The 24,032-nt window shown below is 45.8% G+C and overlaps 3 protein-coding genes and 1 pseudogene across 3 annotated transcripts; 2 read left to right on the forward strand and 2 right to left on the reverse strand.

The window, feature by feature from the left end:
- The first annotated feature begins 1,230 nt into the window (after positions 1-1,230).
- LOC129031384 (small cysteine and glycine repeat-containing protein 4) lies at positions 1,231-1,545 on the forward strand. Its single transcript, XM_054477620.1, has one exon. It carries the CDS (start codon positions 1,231-1,233, stop codon positions 1,543-1,545), a length of 315 nt encoding a protein of 104 aa, XP_054333595.1.
- A 12,151-nt stretch (positions 1,546-13,696) lies between these two features.
- The window catches only part of LOC129031876 (thiamine transporter 2-like), a 40,210-nt pseudogene continuing 29,874 nt past the window's right edge, over positions 13,697-24,032 (reverse strand).
- Positions 16,839-17,144, reverse strand: LOC129031877 (small cysteine and glycine repeat-containing protein 9). The gene has a single exon (XM_054478732.1). The coding sequence runs from the start codon at positions 17,142-17,144 to the stop codon at positions 16,839-16,841; it is 306 nt and encodes a 101-aa protein (XP_054334707.1).
- LOC129031878 (small cysteine and glycine repeat-containing protein 2) lies at positions 19,839-20,111 on the forward strand (the record flags this gene model as incomplete). Its single annotated transcript, XM_054478733.1, has 1 exon — positions 19,839-20,111. A coding segment is annotated over one exon (273 nt), but the record flags the coding sequence as incomplete, so codon positions are not given.

A 24,032-nucleotide genomic window follows, 5' to 3' on the forward strand; every position in this document is an offset into this window, starting at 1 on the left:
AGTAATAAGTTTGAGAACCGCTGCTCTAACCTTTCTCTTCTCTTTGGTCAATGCGTGAATGCGCTTTTCTAAATCTACCACTAAAATGTTAACCTAGGATGTCCTGGGACTCCACACCTGAGAAGTAAATGAAAGCCTTGCTTTCCAGACTGAAAGGAAGTTCGGGGCAGGGTGCGGGGTGTGGGGTGCGGGGTGCAGTACTCCCCCTCCCACTTAGAGAGTCACAGAGCACGTGACAAAGGCAAGCCACTGAGGACAGAGTCAAAAAGCCTGTCTGGCTTTATTTAAATTCGTTATTTCTCAAAAATAGTCGAACCTTTTTTGTGTGTTGCCTTTTAATGTCCTGTGGAACGAATCTTCTACCAAACGTGTTTTGGGAAGCCTGACATTGATTAGTCACTTTCTTCCTGAGTTCTGAGCAGCATTGCAAGCCCAGATGAGGGCATCTTTGGGGACAGTGGAGCTTCCTGGGGCCTCTGGACCCTTACTTTGGGGTTGCCTTGCTGCTAGCTCTGTCATTAAGGTGGGACTTACAAAGTGTGACTCGTGCGAGAAGAATTCATTAGGAGGCAGAAACCCAAGGACCAGAAGGTACTGAAGCCAGATCTGAGGGTTGTGGGCTTCTCTAATGAGGCTGATCTTGATAATTCCCTAAATGAGCTCACTGTGTGTGCTGAGGGCTCTCCCAGGTAGAAGAATCAGACATAGCCACTAACCTAGATGCAGGTGGCCTCTTTGAATTGTGACTCCCAGACCAGTGATAGAAAATAGCAAAGATTGGGAACTTCCTTTATGTTAGCTTCTGTGTTCTCCTTGTCCTACTCAAGTAAACCCTAGGAAATTTTTCTGGAGAGATGTCAAGGGAAATATATGATTCTCCTGGGAAAATTTTAGTGAGCAAGGAAACCATCAATGACAGATATATCTCTCTGGCTCATCTATTCAAGACTGGCTGTATTTGAAAATAGGGATAGGTCCTTGGCTGAATATTCCCACTGGATGGAACAGAGGTTAAATTAGCTGAACTGAAGATAAGTGACTTAATGAGATGAAAGGTGCCTAATAGGGACATAAACAGGAGGTTTCCCTGTGGAAACGGAAATAAACAATAACAAGGAAGTGGTCATGTGTCTTCCCTCTCCTCTCCCCAGAGTTGGTACATAAGGGCCTCCCCCAGCAGAAGGAGGCATCAGACCTCCTCACCTCCCCTGAGTCCTCTCTAATGACACCATGGGTTGCTGTGGTTGTGGAAGTTGTGGTGGCTGCGGTGGCTGCTGCGGTGGCTGTGGTGGTGGCTGTGGTGGTGGCTGCGGTGGTGGCTGCGGTGGTGGCTGTGGTGGTGGCTGTGGCAGCTGCACCACCTGCAGGTGCTACCGGGTGGGCTGCTGCTCCAGCTGCTGCCCCTGCTGCCGCGGCTGCTGTGGGGGCTGCTGCAGTGCGCCAGTGATCTGCTGCTGCCGCCGCACCTGCAGCTCGTGTGGCTGTGGCTATGGGAAGGGCTGTTGCCAGCAGAAATGCTGCTGCCAGAAGCAATGCTGCTGCTAGGCGGCCGGCCTGGCTCCACCCCTGCCCAGGAGCTGCGGGAACCCTCGCTGTCTCCCGCTGGCAAGGTTCTGCTTAACCCCATTCTGTCTAATCCTTTTTCTAACCTATCTGTCACCAGCAGATCCCCTTGGCTTCTGCCTCATGTGCCTTGTGCTTTGTCCTTCCGGGATCTTCCTTTGCCCACACACGGCACAAACTTGCCCAGACCACACAATGTGACACAAACGGGCAACCGAGCAGCCAGTGATAACTGGATAAAGTCAGAGCCAACCAGGAAACTTAGTATTTTATTATTTTGTAATGTTCAATCTTTCCTAAATAGTCAGTCCTGGATTTCACCATTTTTCTGTTCACTGCCTGTGTGCAATCTTTTCCGTTGCTTTTGTCTATATTTGCTCTTTAAAGTTTCCCAATAAAATGACTTGGTGTGCCACAAAAATCTCTTCATTAGTCATTTTTTTTTATTTTTTATTTTTTATATCAGTTCCTTCGTTGGCTTATCCATCCCTGTGCTGTGAGTCCAATTCTGGCCCTCACACTCCTGCACCCTCCTGAAGCTGGCCATGGGCCCAGCTGCTGAACTTGTAGCTGTTTATCAGAGAGGCACAGAGCCCCCTGTGCTGCTGCTCTGACATGATGTCTTACCTGTGGGGTCTGTGTACTCGGACTCTCCCAAGGATTTTCTAGGGTGGGATGAGGGTGGTGTGAATTGATGGTGGTGATAGGTCTTTGTTTCTCCTTGAAATTTATCTAGGAGGCTGGGTGTGATGGCTCATGTGCCAGCACTTTGGGATCCCAAGATGGGCGGATCCCTTGAGACCAGTTGTTCGAGACCAGCCTGGGCAATATAGGAGACCTCATCTTTGGAAAAAAAAAACCAAAATGTTAGCCGGGTATGGTGAAGTGCTCCTATAGTCTCAGCTACTCGGGAGGCTGACGCAGCAGGATTGCTTGATCTCAGGAGGTTGAGGCTGCAATGAACTGTGACAACATCACTGCACTCCAGCCTGGGTGACACAGTGAGACACTATCTAAAACAAATTATCTAGGAAATGAAAAATGAGCCCCAAAGGAGGGGAGAATGGATGTAGCCTCTACCTTGCTATGCTCAGTGGTTTCTGAAAAGACTGGAAAGTGTTTGCCAGGGCAAGGAGGTTGAGCACTGTGGGGGGTGGGGCGGTTCCATGTAGCTCATGTCCTTGCCGGTGTCCTCGGCATGGCCTCCGAGACCACTACTAGGCATCAGTAGTCATAAAGACTTGTAAATAAAGTAAATAAATAGGAAAGTTGGGGCTGGGTGTGGTGGCTCATGCCTGTAATCCCAGCACTTTGGGAGGCTGAGGTGGGAGAATCACCTGAGTCCAGGAGTTTGAGACCAGCCTGGGCGATAGAGTGAGACCCTATCTTTGCAAATAATCAAAAATTAGCCAAGCATAGTGGTGCACACCTGTAGTCCCAGCTACTTGAGAGGCTGAGGCAGGAGAATTACTTGAGCCCAGGAAGTCGAGGCTATAGTGAGCCATGATCAGACCACAGCAGTCAGCTTGAGCAACAGAGTGAGACCCTGTCTCTAAATAAATAAATAAATAGGAAAGCCGTTCTAACCCTGGTTATGGCAACGAAACAGATTCCACTTAGGAGGGAGGTCGGTTACAAAAGCTTAGAGAAGTGTCATGCTCATTCAAGGTGGGAGAAAGAACAAATTCGCCAAAGTCGCATTGGATTGCAGCTCACCACAGTGTACCAGGCCCAAGGCAATTTGCTTGCACTCAAAAATCTTTTTTTGACTAAACGTTCTTTGGGATCTAGACTACGCTTTGGCATTTTTTTCTGTGAAGTATCAGATGTAAATATTTTCAGCTTTGCAGGCCACATGATTTGTTGCAACTTGTTAACTCAGCCGTTCTACCTTTAAGACAGCCACTGACAACAACTAAATGTGTAAGTGGCTGCGTTCCAAGAAAATATTGTGTACAAAAGCAGGTGGCAGGCCAAAAGCGGGCATCAGTTTGTTGAACCCTGGTCTCAACATTGAACGGTGAAGATAAGTGCAATGTTGCACAGTGGTTAAGAGGGCTGGCTCTGAGGTCAGCCTGCCTGGGCCTGTTTTCCAACTCTCCAATTTCCTTGTGATCTCGGACAATTTTTTTTTTTTTTTTAAATCTGTAAAATGAGGGTATTAACAGTATATGCTTTGCAAAGTTATTTCAAGAATTAAATCAAAAGATACATGTAAAATACCTAGAATTGTGCCCACAACATTAGAAGAGCTCAAAAAGATTTCTACAGAGAACCAGACAGGTTTAAGCATTATGGAAGTACTCATAATATAGATTTGACTTTCTTAGCAGCTGGGGGAACACGTTCTCTGTGCTCCAATGTCCTGTTAGACCCTGATCTTGGCAGGACCACTTGGGGCGCCAGAGCTCTTTCGAGGGAGTTGGTTCTCCTCTCATTCCTCAGGGTTCAGCTCAGATCTCATCTCCCTCCATAGACAGGACCTGCGACTGCTCTCCCAGTGACCCATGGGACCCTCACATATCTCTAACAAAACTTTTTGGCCGGGCGCGGTGGCTCACGCCTGTAATCCCAGCACTTTGGGAGGCCGAGGTGGGCGGATCACGAGGTCAGGAGATCGAGACTATCCTGGCTCACACGGTGAAACCCTGTCTCTACTAAAAATACAAAAAATTAGCTGGGCCTGGTGGCGGGCGCCTGTAGACCCAGCTACTCGGGAGGCTGAGGCAGGAGAATGGCTTGAACCCGGGAGGCGGAGCTTGCAGTGAGCCGAGATCGCACCACTGCACACCAGCCTGGGTGACAGAGCGAGACTGTGTCTCAAAAAAAAAAACAAAAAAACAAACTTTTTGACGTTGGACTAGGAACATCTGCTCAGTCTGCCCTCAGCCTATGAGAACCATTTCCTCATTTCCCATCTTTATCTTCCCGAGTTCATGCACACACTTGCCGTCATGAGGCTGTCTCAGTCACCTTCCTAGATCGTCCCTCTCACTCCCACCCATGCCCAGCGCCCAGCACAACACCTGGCAAAGAAGCATGCAGCACGGTGTGATTGTTCTGTCGGCAAAGAATAACAGGGCACATGTTCAGCTTGTGTTTCTGTTGTTGACTGTAATCGCTTTGGGGAATTATCTTTATTGTATTCATTACTGTAATATAGTACGATGAACAAGAATTTCAAGAAGACTGTTGGCATTTGAGAATTTTTAATGGGAATGAAGTTCTCTAAAGCCATCTAACTGACCCATCTCTAGGTTTTATTTTTTAATTTGATCCTACAAGCTGCTGTCAGATATGTCTTCCTGAAATGCCATTTTTTTATTGTGCTATATAATTCACTTGCAAAAGAAACATCAAAGTCTTCACAGTCTAAAGTTCATAATTACTCTCAAATTTTAATTGCAGCTTAAATATCTACTAACTCCATTGGATAAACTTTCCACTGTAGGTAAATTGCTTTCCTTCCTGTTTCCTGAATAAGTCTTCTATTTTCCCTTAACGTGTAGCCTACCTTAAAATTCTAATAATAACTAACATTTATTGAGTGATTACTATGTCCCAAGCCCTATTCTATGTGTTTCATATGTGTTATCACATTTACATTTCATAATAACCCTATGATATAGATATTATTTTTCCATCAGGGAATTCACTTATAAAAAGATCAGGTCACATCTTTCTAGAAGCAGAGGATCAGTTTACATAGGATGATCCCAGACTGCACTGCACCACACCCTCTACCCTCTGCTTCTCCTTTCTCTCCACCTATTCAAGTCCAGTTTTCCATTCAAGAAGGCTCTACCTTCTTCATAAAACCTCCCTTTCTTCTATCCAATTGGAAGTAATTTGTCTCTTCTCTTGTAAGTCTTGATATTCACCAGCAACTACTTTGAGACAACTCTTATTGGGCTATTAGTTAAATCTTTTTTCTTTCTTACTTTTCCCAATTATTTCTTCTCATCTCTCTTATTTATGTATTTATTTGAGACAGAGTTTCACTCTTGTTGCCCAGGCTGGAGTGCAATGGAGTTTTATCTTGCCGCCCAGGCTGGAGTGCAATAATGCAATCTTGGTTCACTGCAACCTCTGCCTCCCCGGTTCAAGTGATTCTCCTGCCTTAGCCTCCCGAATAGCTGGGATTATAGGCACCCACTTGTATTTTTAGTAGAGATGGGATTTCATCATGTTGGCCAGACTGGTCTTGAACTCCTGACTTCAGGTGATCTACCCCACCTCGGCCTCCCAAAGTGCTGGGATTACATGCGTGAGCCACCATGACCGCTATCATCTCTCTTATTAATTTGAAGTAATTTAGACGTATATATCTTTATATCACCTGTATTGCCTTGCACATTACAAGGGTTCAGCAAATGCTTGTTGATTAGGTTTGATTTTGCTCAAATGTTTATCTTTCACAATAGGATTACAAGCAGGAAGTTAATGGATAGAGGTACTGAAGAGCATCCTCTATTTAGGACAGCAACACCTGGTTATATTTAACTGGCATGCTTATGCACTTGAGCCATGCTTTATGTAGGAACTTATGGTACTGACTAATAGGTCACATATTTGAATCCCCTGTGGTTTCCAATGACCTGGATTTCACAGGTTGGCTGATTGGGGCTTGGGACCGCTGTGTATCCCCAAGAAGCCTAGCTGAGCTGCCTGCCTGTATGTAGGTGAATCTGAATGCAAATACACTTTGAATGAGTTCTAGTCATTGCCCAATATCTTTTTTTTTCTAATTTTGGTTTAAAAGTTCAAAAAAAGCAAAAAACCTATTAGATGGTATCTGTGATCTGTGTAGGAGTCTAGTCTAGTCTTTGGATAATTAGTCTTTGGGACTCCTCTTACAATGGAAGGCATTATTGTTAGTATTAAATATGGTGGTGGGCAATATATGCATGCAACAAACCTACACATGTATCCCCTACATCTAAAATTAAAAATATATGCATGGGGCTGAGGCAGGAGAATCGCTTGAACCTGGGAGGCGGAAGTTGCAGTGAGCTGAGATTGTGCCATTGCGCTCTAGCCTGGGCAACAAGAGCAAAACTCTGTCTATATATATATATATATATGTATATACACACATATTTATACAACATATAATATATATATTATATATGTATATATGTGTGGTGGTCCAGGATTCACCAGAATGTTGGAGTGCTCTGAGTCCAGATTTCTTCAACCTCTGTCTACCTTTTCTCAACATGTCCAGTCCATTATCTCTTTGGCTGTGTGAAGTGTCCCTAATGGACATCATTTTGCCACGTCCATTGATGTCTATTTTTCCTCTAGGGCAGTGTAGCAGTGTACAAAACCCTTCTTTCCTTTCCTATAAGAAGGAAAGAGAAGCAGATTACTTTTTTTTTCTTAAATAAGTGTGCTCTCCCACTACTTACAAAATATAGAAAAAGTACACAGTTACAATGTTCAAGATACAAACAAATAATTCAATTTTGTTGAGAGAAAACAAGAAACTTTAAATTGTTGTTAATCCATTCGATATCAATTCAGTCAAGAGCAGAGCCTCTGAATGGCAATTTCCACATTACTGTGTTACTTGTTCATACCTCATTCATTATCTGAATACCTAGTTTGAAAGTTGCCTGTGGGGGTGGGGAAACCTAATGAAACAATTCTCGCTACTTGACTTGTAATAAATACACTTTCTAGCACGTTCACTGCATGTAGAAATTTACATTTTGACCTAATTGTATGGAGGATTGGTAGGAAAACAGTGAGCAGTTGCAAGTAGGTGATTCCCGACAACTCCTCATATTTCCCTGTCTCCAGTCTTTTTTTTTTTGAGATGGAGTTTCACCTAGGCTGGAGTGCAATGGCACAATCTTGGCTCACTGCAACCCCTGCCTCCTGGGTTCAACTGATTCTCCTGCCTCAGCCTCCCAAGTAACTGGGATTACAGGTGCCTGCCACCACGCTTGGCTATTTTTTATATTTTTAGTAGAGACAGGATTTTGCCATGTTGGCCATGCTGGTCTCAAACCCTGACCTCAGGTGATCTGCCTGCCTTGGCCTCCCAAAGTGCTGGGATTATAGGCATGAGCCACCGCGCCCAGCCCCCTGTCTCCAATCTTTACTGAAGCCCTTTCCTGTGATAGACAGTCCCTGTCAGAGTCCTTCCAATTCCCCTTCTCCCACAGACACTCAGACTTGATTTATTTTTCCCCATACATCTAAGAAAGTCATTCGGTAGGGTTCTTGTTGCAGGTGCTTTTATTGGAATTTCTTTTCATGCATTTCTTATCAGACCGGGAGCTTGTGGATTCATCTTGTTAGGTTCTCACAGTGCCCTGCAGAGCCACTTTCTCCTAAGAGGAGGACAATCCAACAACTGTTTGTTAAATTGACTACACTGCTCCCTGCAAGTTTATATGATGGGAAAGTATTATGGTGCATCAAAGTAGAGGTTCATGGGCCTCTTTAAGTAAAAACAGACAAATCCTGGAGATTAGAAGCTTGGAAAGAAATGTATACCAGGTGAAGGCATGGAAGAAATGCTTGTTCAATGTGTATTTTACAATATAGTTATTGAAGCAATTTAACTGTTCTGTCTTTAATCTGGAATATTGGAATAAATTACCAAACATTGGCAGGAAATTATTACATTCCAAAATTTGAGGGAAAAATATGAACCAAAAACTATTTTACACAGGGGCTCATCCTTGAAACATGGTACCTGAAGCCAACTAAGTATAGGCAGGACTTAGAGGGCAGTACAACAGAACCACAATGCTGAACCACTTCATTATCTTTCTGGTTTGAAAAGTAGTACACAGTTGCACTCTCAAAAAAGTAATAAGACTTCTTGTACAGTAACTAAAAATTGATCTGAAGAAAGCCCAGTGTTAAAGATCTAGCTCATATGGCTGGGTGTGGTGGCTCATGCCTGTAATCCTAGCACTCTGGGAGGCTGAGGTGGGCAGATTGTCTAAGCTCAGGAGTTCAAGACCAGCCTGGGAAACACACTGAAACCCCATCTCTACTAAAGTACATAAAATTAGCCAGGTGTGGTGGCACGGGCCTGTAGTCCCAGCTACCTGGGAGGCTGAGGCATGAGAATTGCTTGAACATGAGAGGCGGAGATTGCAGTGAGCCAAGGTCACACCACTGCACTCCAGCCCCGGTGACAGAGCAAGACTCCAACTTAAAAAATAAAAAAAAAAGATCCAGATCATAATATTATTCCAGGGTGTTATTATTCAGAGTTCTCCTGAGAAACGGAACCAGTAGGAAACATGAATAGATAAATGAGATTTGTTATGGGAATTGGCTCATGTGATTATGGATGCCAAGAAGTCCCATGATCTGCTCTCTGCCAGGAAAGCCAGTGGTGCAATTCAGTCCAAGTCAGAAGGGCTGAGAACAAGGGCAGCCAATGGTGTAAGTCCCAATCAGAGTCTGACTGAAACTCAAGAACCAGGGTGCTGATGTCCAAGAGCAGGAAATGGATGTTCTAGCTTAAGAGGAGGGAGAGAGAATTCCCCTCACTCTATCTTTTGTTCTATTTGGGCCCTTAATGGACTGGATGATGCCTGTCTTAGTCCATTTTTTGTTGCTATAACAGAATACCTGAGACTGGGTAATTTATAAAGAACAGAAATTTATTCTCTTACAGTTTTGGAGGCTGGGAAGTCCAAGATTAAAGCACTGGCATCTGGTGAGGCCTTTCTGCAGCTTTGCATCAGAAGGCAAAAGGGCAAGAGAGAGATAAACTATGTGTCCTCACTTGGCAGAAGAGCAGAAGAGGGTGAAATCACTCTCACAGGCCCTTGTTTTTTTTTTTTTCTTTTTGAGATGGAGTCTGGCTCTGTCACCCAGGCTGGAGTGCGATCTGGGCTCACTGCAACCTCCACTTCCCAGGTTCAGGTGATTCTCCTGACTCAGCCTCCTGAGTAGCTGAGATTACAGGCACCCACCACCATGCCTGGCTAATTTTTGTGCTGTTAGTAGAGATGGGGTTTCACCATGTTGGCCAGGCTGGTCTCGAACTCCTGACCTAAAGTGATCCACCCACCTCAGCCTCCCCAAGTGTTAGGATTACAGGCGTGAGCCACCACACACAGCCTCACAGGCCCCTGTTTATAGTGGTATTAGTTCCTTCATGAGGGCAGAGTCCTCACGATATAAACACCTCCCATTAGGTCCCACCTTCCAACACTATTGTATTGGGATTGTTTCCAACATGTGACTTTTGGGGAACACGTTCAGACCATAGCAATGCCCACCCATGTTGGTGAAGGTGATCTTTTTTACTCAGTCCACTGATTCAAACGCTAATCTCTTTTAGAAATACCCTCACAGACATATCCAGAAATAATGTTTACCAGCTATCTGGACATCCCTTAACCCAGTCAAGTTGACACAGAAAATTTACCATCATGCAGGGGAACCATAGTTCCTCCAACTCTGGGTCCTGAGGGGACCTGAGAGGACTCTTGGGTTCTCCTTGTCTTGTGCTCCTTGGCATGGCCTGGGGTGACTGATAAGAGCACTATATTCTGAGAACAGACGCACACGGCTAGAACCTGTAGATTTCATTGCTGGCCTTCACTATTCTATTTTTCATTTGCATTTTTCCTTTGACAGGAAAGAGTAGTCTGCATAGGGATGGCCAATTGGAACTAATCATTTCAAGTCAGCATTCCATGGGGGACTGGTCCAGGATCAACCAGGCTCCAGGGGACTGCCAGAAACATGCCTTCAGCATTATCCTCCTTCCCTAACAGGCTGATGATAACAGAAGCCTCTTTGAGTTTGGAAAGTGACTTGGAAACATTCTGCTCAGGGTGTGCTTTTATCATCTGCACAACACAAAGGATGCCCTGTCATAACCCTTGATAATGCAGGATCCCCTCTTCTCTGAATCAGAGAGTCCTGACTCATGTTACAGGGCTAGCAAATAGCCGAGGAGCTCTGCCTAGGGAGGACAAAATAACATAACCTGAGACCACTCTTTCCTTTTCCATATTCAAAGTGCTCTCCTCCATCTAAAGGGATGTTTTGCAAATTAACAAATAGTTACAAATAATGTAGGAATGAAAAAATCTTTGTCCTGGGCTGATGCAATGGAGAAATGTACAATAGCTAAGGGAAATTGTAACCCCACTCTGACTTTTACAATCACCAAAAAAAGAAAAGGGAGTTGTTAGATGTTTACTGTTCTATATTATAGATGGCTTTAAAAAAACAAGTGAAAGCTAAATGTAGCAAATTTTTGAAGTCAGAAGGACCCATTAAGGAAGTGTACAAAAGGCCACGTGAGATTCTGCTTTGGATATTCGCATAAACAACAGGGAAGTGGCATTGAGTCTTAGGTCAATATTCTTCCCCAGAGTTAGTATATAAGCTCCACCCCCAGCAGAAAGAGGCATCGTATCTCCCTCACCTCTCCTGAGTTGTCTCTTCTCACTTCACCTGAGACCTCTCCACTGACACCATGGGTTGCTGTGGTTGTGGTGGCTGTGGTGGTGGCTGCGGTGGTGGCTGTGGCGGTGGCTGCGGTGGTGGCTGTGGCGGTGGCTGCGGTGGTGGCTGTGGTGGTGGCTGTGGTGGTGGCTGTGGTGGTGGCTGTGGTGGTGGCTGTGGCAGCTGCACCACCTGCAGGTGCTACCGGGTGGGCTGCTGCTCCAGCTGCTGCCCTTGCTGCCGTGGCTGCTGTGGGGGCTGCTGTAGCACACCCGTGATCTGCTGTTGCCGCCGCACTTGCAGCTCGTGTGGCTGTGGCTATGGGAAGGGCTGTTGCCAGCAGAAGTGCTGCTGCCAGAAGCAATGCTGCTGCTAGGTGGGCTGGCCTGGCCTCTGTCCTGTGGCAGGATATGCTGGGGACTTTCCTTCACCCCATTCACCTGCCTTACCCATCTTCTGGGAATCCTAGCACTTATGCTCTTAGACTGTAACTTTGCTCCTGAATTCCGGGTTCCTGTATTTTCTGCTTTGGGTGTTTCCAGTCTCCCTACATGAAAAGTTTCCTCTCTAATATCAAGCAGCCAAAACAAAGACATGAGGACAACCTACCTCTTCAGGAAGAGTCCACATCACTGAGCTCAATCAAAGAGGATCATGATTCCCAACAGACTTTTTGATGTGTATGATCATTTCATTTCCATTAGTGTGCTTTTCTCTGCTCCATTTCTATCTTGTATTCCTATTTGTCAATAGCTACTTTCTAAATTTCTTAATAAAATAAAAACATATCATTAAAAGTTTATCTTTGCCTTTTTACTGGTTTGAACATATCTCACATTCTAGAAAATCGTAATCTCTCTTAGAAAGTCTTTGGTGGATGGGCAGTGATAGCGGAGCAAGTCAAAGACCCTGAGAGTAGCTTCCTGCCTCTGTTGTTTGTGCCCTCTAGTTACCAAACACAATACTTGAATGTCCAGCTTCTCTCTACAGTTCGTATTCAATTTTGAGATGGGAGGTTCCTTTAAAAATAGACAAGCTGGGCCGGGCACGGTGGCTCACATCTGTAATCCTAGCACTTTGGGAGGTCGAGGCGGGCAGATCACCTGAGGTTGGGAGTTCAAGACCAGCCTGGCCAACATGGCAAAACCCTATCTCTACTGAAAATACAAAAAAATTAGCCAGGCATGGTGGCGCACACCTGTAATCCCAGCTACTCAGGAGGCTGAGGCAGGAGAATCTCTTGAACTCGGGAGACAGAAGTTGTAGTGAGCCGAGATTGTGCTACTGCACTCCAGCCTGGGCCACAGAGCGAGACTCTGTAAAAAAAAAAAAAAAAAAAAAAAAAGACAAGCTTCCTGAATGCATTCAAAATCCTGTTTTATTTACAAAGAACTAATTCAAACAAATTCTCAGAAACACACCTATTTGCAAAATGCAGGTGATTACATTTGCTTTAGTGTTCCATCTGCTGGGACCATTTACTCCTTGCCTGGAGGGCAGAATTCCATCCTTTCTTAGAAGCCTAATTTTTACCACCCCCCACCACACCATAAATTCAGCCAACAGTGCACATTTAGAACTGTGGTATTATCGATTTCGCTTTCACATTTCCCTAACCACAAAATTAATGCCATCAGGTTGTACTGAGTGTGTAGGCATTGATGAACATTGGATTTGGGATTTATCTTAGCCCTCCTGGCTTTCTTGTATCCACCTTGGGCCCCACTTCTTATTTTCAAGTCAGTTGCTATTTGCTTTTCTGTCTAAATTAATTTAACCGTGATTGGAGTATTGTTAAGGCTTATCGTTTCTTTCTAATTCATTTCAGATATTACTTAATAACTTAAACTGTGATTTATGTTTTTGTTCATTTCTTCTACTTTTTTTTGAATTCATAAGCCTAAGGGACCTTGAGATTAGAATAATCTAATCTGTGTCCTTTTGCCAGATGAGTGAGTCCATTTCTGATAGAAAAACCATTTTTGTGTGTATAGGATCTATGGTGTTTTTTATACCTAGAGAGAAAAGTAGATAATAATTAGATAATCCTCAATAATCATCATTCACTTGGAAGGTATAAATTGAAAGGCAAATGATGTTTTATAACTTAGACCATGAGTAGTCTATAAAAGCATTAACAATTTTTAGAAGAGACTTCTTTCTGTTGACCAACGCTCATCAAGAGACTCCTAGATATAGGCCGGGCCTGGTGGCTCACACCTGTAATCTCAGCACTTTGGGAGGCTGAGGCAGGCGGATCACTTGAGGTCAAGAGTTTGAGACCAGCCTGGCCAACATGGTGAAACCTCATCTCTACTAAAAATACAAAAATTAGCCAGGCATGGTGGCACGTGCCTTTAATCCCAGCTACTTGGGAGGCTGAGGCACAAGAATCGCTTGAACCCAGGAGGTGGAGGTTGCAGTGAGCTGAGATCACGCCACTGCACTCCAGCCTGGGCAATGGAGCGAGACTCTGTCTCAAAAAAATAAAATAAAATAAAGAAACTCCTAGATATAAAGGCAGGTTTAAGGGGGTAAGAGCAGTTCAGAGATGGAGCAAGTCCTGCTGTGGACTGTCTTTGAGATGGGATGCGTTGTGCACAAAGAATTATAATCCTAGGCAAAGTGTGCTATTTGCCATGGTATCCCTATCAGAGGTGGGAAGCTAGTTCCCCTGAAACCATCTAGCATGGCTTCAGAGCACTGAATCTTGTGGCTTCTTGTTCTCTGCGGACCTTTCATTACATGCTCCCTCCCTCACACTTGGTCTGTTTAGGGCAGCGCCGGAGAGAGTTTCAGGCTGAAGCTTGTGCAGTTGCGTGGCAGAGGCCATGGCCCGCAGGGCGAAGGTCAGCCTGCATGTCTGTACAGTAAGTTTCCTCATCCCTGGGTCCCAAGGCTCTAGTTTCTCAGATGGACTTAATACTGAAAAAAGAAAAAAGATGGGTCAGAATTTAAAGAAGATATTTCTGTAGTTCGATTGTGCCCAACAAATTGTTTTCATTTTTCAGTCTACTAGTATTCTCACTTGGTTTGCAAATCCCTATAAGCCCTGCCTATAAATTCCCCTACAGTAAGGGATAGTTGACTACATTTGAGCTAATTATTCAGACAGCCTAAACCAAGACTCCAGTTCACAACTGGATTACAGGGAGGTACCTACAGCGACTCCTCTGCGGAGGTGAGATGCAGACAGGTGCCCCCGGTGCACTGCATTGTAAGTTTTGCGCATCTCTCCCAGGTGAGCCCCAGCGTGGTATGTTTAGCCCCTGCCACAGGTTCACCTCCCTGTCCTCCCCTGACTGAGACCCAGTAACATTCAGATGCACTGATGGACACCCCTGCACCTCTTGCTCGTATATTCCACCCTGACACCCGTGAGTGAGCCCGTGGGTCCTGTCTTCCTGTCTGCCTAGCTGAGACCATTCCCCCGGTGCTGCCTCCCATGTGACCCCCTCTCGGCATGCAGTGACTCCATCTCTTTAGGACCCGTGATTGGAATACACAGTTTTCCTGAACCTCTCCTTTGTCTCTTCTATTTATTTATTTATTTATTTATTTATTTATTTATTTATTTAATTTTTGAGATGGAGTCTCGCTCTGTTGCCCAGGCTGGAGTGCAGTGGCACGATCTTGGCTCACTGCAAGCTCCACCTCACGGGTTCAAGCAATTCTCCTGTCTCAGCTTCCTGTTGGGACTACAGGCACATGCCACCGTGCCCAGCTAATTTTTGTATATATATTTTTTAGTAGAGTTGGGGTTTCACCATATTGGTCAGGCTGGTCTTGAACTACTGACTTCAGGTGATCCACCCACCTCGGCCTCGCAAAGTGCTACGATTACAAGCATGAGCCACCATGCCCAGCCTCCTTTGCCTCTTCTTGTGGCCGTGCCTGATGGACCATCTGACTATCTCATAATATATGTACATATACACACACACACAACACAAACCCCACACCAGGCCAGCTGGGTTCTTTTTTCACAAATCTATGTCAACATGAGTATTGATACCCAGCAAATCCTGGCAGACAGCTGCGTCTTCTATTTACGCTGACTGGAAACAAACTCACATTTTCAGCGAGTGGGACAGGAGGAGCAAGCGCCTAAGGAGTGTTGGGTCTTGGTGGCTGGAAAAATCACATGTCCCAGAATTCTGCCCATTGGGTTGGTCAACATTACTGGGAAAAGCGACTTGAGGGGTCCTCCCTCTGTGAGGAAAAGTGGATGCCCCTTGCCTTAGCGTAAGATGGATGAACTGGCGCTTCTCTCCTGACCCCGCTCTTCCAGCTGAGAACCATCACAAGGGAGGGGCAGTTCTACAGGTGAAGCCTGGGAGGGAAGAATGAGTGAGAGGGTGGGGCCCCAGAGGTAAATCCTAAAGGCTGAGAGTAACTAAGGGGCTTTGGGTAGCCTGAGGGTATTAGATGCTCAGGGCTCTTGGAGCTGGAAAGGGAATAGAGACAGAGCCAGATGAGTGCCCAAAACCACCTTGTCAACTTAGACTTCGGGGGGCTCATCTCGCACCCGCCTCCGAACCCTCTCTTCTGAATTTCAAGGTGGAAGGAAAACTGTCTTTCTGTGACAGCGTCTTCCCCTCTTTGGATATCTTATTTGACATGGTTATTTGACTCATGTTCCCTTTGGTTATAACATTCATTTGGTCAGTTCAATCTGTTTAAGCTTCTATCCAGAGCCAAACTCTGCTTAGAGTAACAAGGAAACACCCCAAGTGGCCCTCGTGGGGCTGGTGCAAGAACCACCTTCTCCTGGAGACACACTCAAGGAGCTTGGCTTCCCTCGGCCCCCACCCCACTGTTCACCCCAGCTGGGATTTCCCCACTCTCTGCCTCATTTCCTTCTCACTTTGCTGCTAAACTAGCCACAATAAATCAAGAATCTGGAGTCTGCAAAGAAAAGGATCGGGGAATCTCTATGAAAAATTAGCAAAAGGGGTGTTCGGGGACATTTTTTATTGTGCATGGGGACACTCTCAGTAGGGTGTATGATTATTTTGATTCTAATGCTGATAGTCTCACATTACAACTGAAAGCTAATTTTGTAGTTTGAAGTGGTTGATACCACAGACTTCCATGATACCTGACATGGCTAAGAGCCAAATTTCATCATTGCCCAAAAATGATCAGACTCCTGAATGATCATATGACCATTCAGGAGTCTGAACAGGTATTTATGAGTCCAGACTTCTGTTTCTAAGACTCTATCAAGAGAGAGATTTGGGGAAAGTTTTGGTTTATGATAACGAAATATCAGGCTGAGGATGTATCCCCCAAGTCCCTTCCTTCTTTACAAACCCACAATGGATTAATCATCCACGAGTCTATGTGTCTATTGTAAATAATTTATCTAGTTTTTTATTCTTTGATTTAACTTTTGGGATAAAACTCATTTTTCCCCATGGACAGACAGTTTAGAGACTGGAAAGAACAAAAGAGATAGCTCTTTGAGAATGATTTAGTATAATTTATCAAGATAAGTGTTGCTTTGTGTATACAAATACACCCAGGCAGCGGTAAAAACAGCACAGAAATGAAGGCAACCTTAGAGGCATTTCAAGAAGGTCTAACTATCTTCACTCCATTTTGTTGAGGTCATGACTTGAGTTGTAATCAACATAGAAGGCTGCATGTTGTTACTTTTGTTGGTGATGATTAAATGCAGGCAGAATCACAAAAAAACTATAGAAATGTGAAATACTCACCGGCAAGTGACAGGTTCAGGTCATGCTTGTGTCCTATTAGTCAGTGGCAGACAGAAGGGGAAAGCTTACCTACAGCTGTTACCTGAAGCAGTTGCCAGAGGCTGGGCACCCTGCCTAGCAGCAGCATTGCTTCTGGCAGCAGCACTGCTTCTGGCAGCAGCACTTCTGCTGGCAACAGCCCTTCCCACAGCCGCAGCCACATGAGCCACAGGTGCGGCGGCAGCAGCAGATCACGGGTGTGCTGCAACAGCCCCCACAGCAGCCGCAGCAGCAAGGGCAGCAGCTGGAGCAGCAGCCCACCCGGTAGCACCTGCAGGTGGCGCAGCTGCCACAGCCACCACAGCCACCACAGCCACCACCACAGCCACCACCACAGCCACCACCGCAGCCACCACAACTTCCACAACCACAGCAGCCCATGGTGTCAGTAGAGAGGATGCAGATGAAGTGAGGACAGAGGACTCAGGAGAAGTGAGGAGGTCTGATGCCTCCTTCTGCTGGGGGAGGCCCTTATGTACCAACTCTGGAGACAGGAGAGGGAACACACATGACCACTTCCTTGTTGTCATTTGACTTGATGTACGTGGAAGAATCTCTCCATCTCATATTGACTTTCCTTTCAGACATCTTTGTCTTCACTACATTTTCGGTTTTGTTAATTTTTTTCATAAAACTGTATTCCAGTATAAGTTAAAAAGACCTGAAAGTTCTAGGGAAGCATTCTGGGAGCTGAGGTGTGGTGAGGCTGTCCTTAGTAATGACAGCCTTCTCCTTCTTCCTAAGATGCCCTGGGAATATGTGCCATGTGCATAGGTCCATGAGTTGTTAGCGGGGCTTATAAACCCCACACGGCACCAGGCAGTCCCTGCACCGAACAATCTGAGAGCTTCTCAGCAATAGGTACAGTGATATTGAAGGCACAGTCCCTGACTTCAAAGGGCTTGCAATAGTAACACCACAAGCTGGGAGGTGTAAATGGCAACAGATTCAAAGGTCACTGCCAAAGTCAGATGCCATCATCCCATTTATGGACCAGTGAAGGCACTGGGGCTGCTCCCTCCCTCCTCATTTGAAGCATTTCATTGTGATTTGTCTTCTGCACACCAGGTCTTAATGATTATTTCAAAAGCAGAAATCAGTCCTCTTAGGAGTCTGCATTTTGGTGATGTAATTCTTGGTCTGGTTCACTGTAAACTCCACCTCCCGGTTTCAAGCAATTCTCCTGCCTCAGCCTCCCGAGTAGCTGGGATTACAGGCATGTACCACCATGCCTGGCTGATTTTTGTATTTTTAGTAGAGACAGAGTTTCACCATGTTGGCCAGGCTGGTCTCGAACTCCTGAGTTCAAGCAATCCTCCTGCCTCGGCCTCCCAAAGTGCTGCGATTACAGGCATGAGACACTGCGCCTGGCCAGGAATTCATTTTTGTTCTTGATTAGGTGATGTCAATTGATGGCTGAGAGAAACAAGTCTGTGCTAAATAGCCTGGGCTATTTAGAGAGCGCAGGGTGGGAACATCGAGGCACACATGGTCCAGAGGTCAGAGAAGCTTGCTGAGCTGAATGAAGGCCCAGCATGGGGAGGAAAGGAGTTTATGGCTCCAAGGAGAAGCCTGTGGCTGTGGATCATGGTGGAGTGTGAGAGTTTGTGACAAATAAGGAGCCTGTAAAAAAGGCAAGAAAAATATGAGTGCCAGCAGGGTCTTCTCCATGCATGCTGAGGTAGAGGCTTCTGGTGATCAGTCAGCAGTCAGTGTCTCTTTTGCAGACGAGAACATCCTCCAACTCATTTTGTAACAGGCTCACAGCCCAAAGCCTGTTTTCCCAACTTGGTAAAATTTTTCTTCAGAAATTTGAGCAAGAGAAAGTGCTGCCACGTCCCTGTGGCTGATTAGAGTTGTTTATTAATGACCCCAAGCTGTCTCTGTGGTATTTGGACTAAACAGAGCATTTTCAACTTGTCAGGGAGTTGCTTGAACTGGGGTCACGGGGACAGTGGAGCTAGAGATACGTGAATAGGTTTGAAGTTATTAACAAGGCAGAAGCAACAGAATTTGGTGAAAGACTAGAAATGGAACTAAGAGAAAAGAAAGATTCAAAGATAATTTTTAACATGGATTCGTATCTTGATGGATACGGAGCAGTGGAGGAAAAACGCAGTTTTATTTTGGTGGATAGTTGGTGAGCAGGCAGGGAGAATTATGACTTGAGTCTGGAGCATGTGACTTTGGAGGTATCCCTGAAACTCCAAGGGGAGAAGACGGAATGGAGAGTGGCTATTGATGGATTTTGTAGTCCGCAGGAGAGTCTGAGCTGGAGGCACCCCGTGGAGAAACTAACCAGGGAATACGCATGTGGAAATCTACACTGTGGGTGTGAATGTGAGCACTCTGGGAGGGAGGACAGAGTGAGAAGGGAAGGGAGTGTTGCTTTAAGCCTTATCATAGACAATTGTGAGGGGAAACAAAACAGAAAAAAGAGTCATTTACTATAAAGATCGCTTCAGAAATATAGTTGGCAAATGAGCATTTTTGCAAAAATGACGTGTTTTATTTGGATGCTCTTATTTACTCTTTTGCATCTCGGGAGTTTCCATGAAAGCAGGGTGATTTCCTGGAGAGAAGCCATGGCAGAGAGATGGAAAAGCAGCTGGCAGCAACCTTGGGTTCTGGCTTAACCTGAAGTCTCAAGGATTCAAGTGGTTTCTGAGAAAATGAAGATCCTCTCCTACATGTTAGCATCTCTTGGCTTGCTTTTAATCTGGTTTTAACAGAGACAAGTGAAAATTAGCAAATGTTTTAGGTCAAATATAGTCCATAAGGATGTAAACAAGGAATAGTCCCAGATAACCTTATCATGGAAACTGCAGTAGCAACAACAAGGAAGTGACCACTGGTCATGTGTCCTGGGTCACTCCCTCTTCCTTTCCCCAAGATGGTACATAAAGGCCTCCCCCAGCAGAAGGAGGCATCAGACCTCCTCACCTCTCCTGAGTCCTCTCTGCTCACTTCACCTGATTCCTCTCTACTGACACCATGGGTTGCTGTGGTTGCGGAAGTTGTGGTGGCTGTGGTGGTGGCTGTGGTGGCGGCTGTGGTGGTGGCTGTGGTGGTGGCTGTGGTGGCGGCTGTGGTGGTGGCTGTGGTGGTGGCTGTGGTGGCGGCTGTGGTGGTGGCTGTGGTGGTGGCTGTGGCAGCTGCACCACCTGCAGGTGCTACCGGGTGGGCTGCTGCTCCAGCTGCTGCCCCTGCTGCCGTGGCTGCTGTGGGGGCTGCTGTAGCACACCTGTGATCTGCTGTTGCCGCCGCACCTGCAGCTTGTGTGGCTACGGCTGTGGGAAGGGCTGTTGCCAGCAGAAGTGCTGCTGCCAGAAGCAATGCTGCTGCTAGGCGGGCCCCCGGCCTCTGGGCAGGGGCTGCAGGTATCTGTCCCGTAGGTAAGACTCCCATCCTTCCCGTCCTGTCTGGTCTCCCCTCTTCTATGGTCTTGAACTCTGTTGCTGTTTTTCTTTGGTGTTTCATGTCTTTCCGTCTGAAAAGCTTCCAAACTAATAGGAACCATCTCATGGAAAAATATGAGAACAGTGCAGCAGCTGTGAAACTGTCCAGGTCACTGACCTCAGGGAAATGAAATCACAACTCCTCGTGTTTGGTCTGATGGACATGCTCATGGCTATGCAGCTCCGTCTTAGTTCCACTTTTCCCATCGGCATGCGATGCTTCTTTTGTTTCTTTGCTTTTGTGTTCTTAGTTATCACATAACATTGTCCATATTTCCTAATAAAATAAACTAAGTGCCCATAGAAATTTCTCTTTTTGCCTTTCTTCCATTTGATCACACTGAATTCTGGTTTGTCTGTTCAGAAACTGGAGAGATATTTTATCTTTTTTATCTTGGAACAAAGCCTTTGAAACACTTGTGCCCGGGCTCATCCCTGTAATCCCATCACTTTGGGAGGCCAAGGCTGGAGAGTCCAGGGGTTCAAGACCAACCTGGGCAACATGGTGAGACCCCCGTCTCTACAAAAAATACAAAAATTAGCCAGGTGTGGTGGTGCGTGCCTGTAGTCTCAGCTACTCGGGAGGCTGGGGCAGGAGGATCACTTGAGCCTAGGAGGTTGAGGCTGCAGTGAGCTGAGATCACGCCACTGCACTCCAGTCTGGGTGACCCAGCAAGACCCTGACACACACACACATACACACACACACACACACACACACACACACACAAAACAATAACCAAAAAAAAAAAAAATGAAAAAAAGGAGAAACACTTGCTATGGAAGCGATGCAGCAAAGGATCATGTAAGAAGCTGTGGCCGGGCCTCTGGGGACCAGCCCTACTCAGTGACACATCATGTTGCTTCAGAACACACCTGCAGTGTGTCTTCCTCCTTGGAGATCCAGGGTCCCTGTTTTTGTTTTTGTTTTTTTTTTGAGATAGAGTCTCACTCTGTTCCTCAGGCTGGAGTGTAGTGGCGTGATCTCGGCTCACTGCAACCTCTGCCTCCCGGGCTCAAGTGATTATCCTGCCTCAGCCTCCCAAGTAGCTGGGACTATAGGCATGAGCCACCACGCCCAGCTGATTTTTGTATTTTTAGTACAGACAAGGTTTCGCCATGTTGGCCAGACTGGTCTTGAACTACTGACCTCAAGTGATCTACCAGCCTCAGCCTCCTAAGGTGCTGGGATTATAGGCGTGAGCCACAAGACCCGGCCTGGGGCCCCTGTTTTATTGATGTAAAATGACACAGCCCTTCAGTGACAGACCCACATGCCAAGCTTAGGTGTTCCAATCAAGAACAAATATGGAATTTAATGGTGGGGTAAGCTCAGCTGGGTTTCGATGGGTTTCTTTCACTCGTATGTTTCATATTCTTCTTTCTTCTTCCTCCCTTTCTCCTGTGTGTGAGGTTTTCTTCTTTTCCTTTTTTTCCATACACTGCAACATTTCGTAGAAGACATTTGAAATGTTTTATTTATTTATTTATTTTGAGACAGAGTCTTGCTCTGTCACTCAGGCTGGAGTGCAATGACATGATCTCGGCTCACTGCAACCTCTGCCTCCCAGGGTCAAGCGATTCTCCTGCCTCAGCCTCCTGAGTAGCTGGGATTACAGGCGCCTGCCCCCGTACCTGGCTAATATTTGTTGAAACATTTTAAAACCAAATACATTCCATTGTGGAAAAATTCTCCCAGTGACACCGTCTTTTCTACTACTTTTAGTAAAAGTAAGAAATGAAATCAGGGCCTAATAAAAGAAAGCCCGTGGGAAGGGGGTTTTCAAACTTCTTTGAAGGAGGCAGTCTTTTCTTCAATGCTTCAATTTAATGAAGAGCATGTTGCTCTTTCCTTTCCCTTCCTTTTTTCTTGTTGATTATTTTCTCCAGCTTCTACACTTTTTCTGACTGTCGAGATTCTATGGTTCTGTTTGCTGTAGAGACTTTAGCTAAGGAGATTTGGGATCAAGAGGGTTTCATGTTTTCACACATTGATGTGGCCTCTGTTCAAAACAGGAAAAAGAAAGTTTGTTTTTGTGTTATATACACAGGATAGATATGTGTATATAACATATAAAAATAAAATAACAACATAGCTGAACTCAAAAACAAGACATCTATCTCTGTGGATCACAGACTGAAAATGTAAAATGCAGGGCTGGAGCTGTGGGCTTGCTGGCTTCTCGATCACAGGCATGATGTCTGTAGGATACAAGAGAGGCCAAATACCTCATGAGAGTGGGGCATCAGAGCCAGTCTCACTTTTGAAGATAGGTGTCAGAGTGGGGCCCCCTTCGTCTTGGAAGAAACCTGTGGTCCTTGCTGCCTGGGGCTGTGGATTCTGAACTGCTAACCCCTCATACCAGGTATCCCCAAACACCAGGCCACGGACCAGGACTCACAGCAGGAGGTGAGAAGTGGGCAAGTGAGTGAAGCTTCATCTGTATTTACAGCCGCTCCCCATTGTTCACATTACCACCCAAGCTCCGCTTCCCGTCAGATCAGCAGCCACAGCATTAGCTTCTCCACATGTGAGGGATCTAGGTTGTACATACCTTATGAGAATCCAATGCCTGTTGATCGGTCACTGCCTCTCATCACCCCTGGATGGGACCATCTATTTGCAGGAAAACAAGCTCAGGGCTCCCACTGATTCTACATTATGGTGAGTTGTACAATTATTTCATTATATATTACATTGTAATAATAATAGAAATAAAATGCACAATAAGTGTAATGTGCTTGAATCATCCTGAAACCACCTCCCCACTTCCCATGGAAAAACTGTCTTCCACAAAACCAGTCCCTGAAGCCAAAAAGTTGGGGACCACTGCCTTAGAGAGACTGGAGGATACAGACACAGTCTCACAGTCTTTTTTTTTTTTTTTTTTTTTTTTTGAGACAGAGTCTCGCTCTGTCACCCAGGCTGGAGTGCAGTGGTGGGACCTCAGCTCACTGCAACCTCCACTTCCTGAGATCAAGCGAGTCTCCTGTCTCAGCCTCCTGAGTAGCTGGGATTACAGGTGCCTGCCACCACACCTGGCTAATTTTTTTTTCATATTTTTAGTAGAGACAGGGTTTCACCATGTTGAACAGGCTGGTCTCAAACTCCTGATCTCTGGTCATCCACCTGCCTCGGCCTCCCAAAGTGTTGGAATTACAAACATGAGCCAACACGCCCAGCCCAGACACAGTCTTTAGACTACAGATCGATCTAAATCCTCGGCAGGCTGGAGAATAATCTATTATTATCCCCATTAGCACTATGGGATGGAGCCTGGGGATGGGACAGGAAAAGACAACTGCAAAACTGCTAGACAGGTAGAGGCAGGCAGTGCTGGGTCGGGATGTGTGTGTGTGATTGGGATGAGGAGAGAAAGTCAGAGCAATGGAAACAAAAACACCTTGCACTGAAAATTTTGACACTGACGGACATCATCTGCCCCGCATGGCTTCCTGAGCCCAGTGTCTTGATCATGATGAATCTCAGGCTTCTGATGCCACTCACTGCCTACCTGTAAGTAATCAACCTGCTTCATGTCATTCATTGTGTGTGTGGGTGTGAGCCTCCCTGGACTCAGACAAATTGGTAATCAGTGCACAGTGAATCTGCTCCCCAAAACTGACACAGCAGGCAGGGTCCAGTCTGACAGAATCATGGCTTATTTGTGAAGCAGGGGGCAAAATCCCCCCAGTACCTGGTTGAAGGTGGAGACGTCAGCCTGGGGGCACAAGAGCTGGACGGTACTGCTGGGTCAGGAGGGGTTATATGTGGGACTCCTGGATGTGAGTGAGCTGGACATGGACTGAG

Source organism: Pongo pygmaeus, chromosome 11 (genome assembly GCF_028885625.2).
Source record: "Pongo pygmaeus isolate AG05252 chromosome 11, NHGRI_mPonPyg2-v2.0_pri, whole genome shotgun sequence".
NCBI classification, from domain to species: Eukaryota; Metazoa; Chordata; class Mammalia; order Primates; family Hominidae; genus Pongo; species Pongo pygmaeus.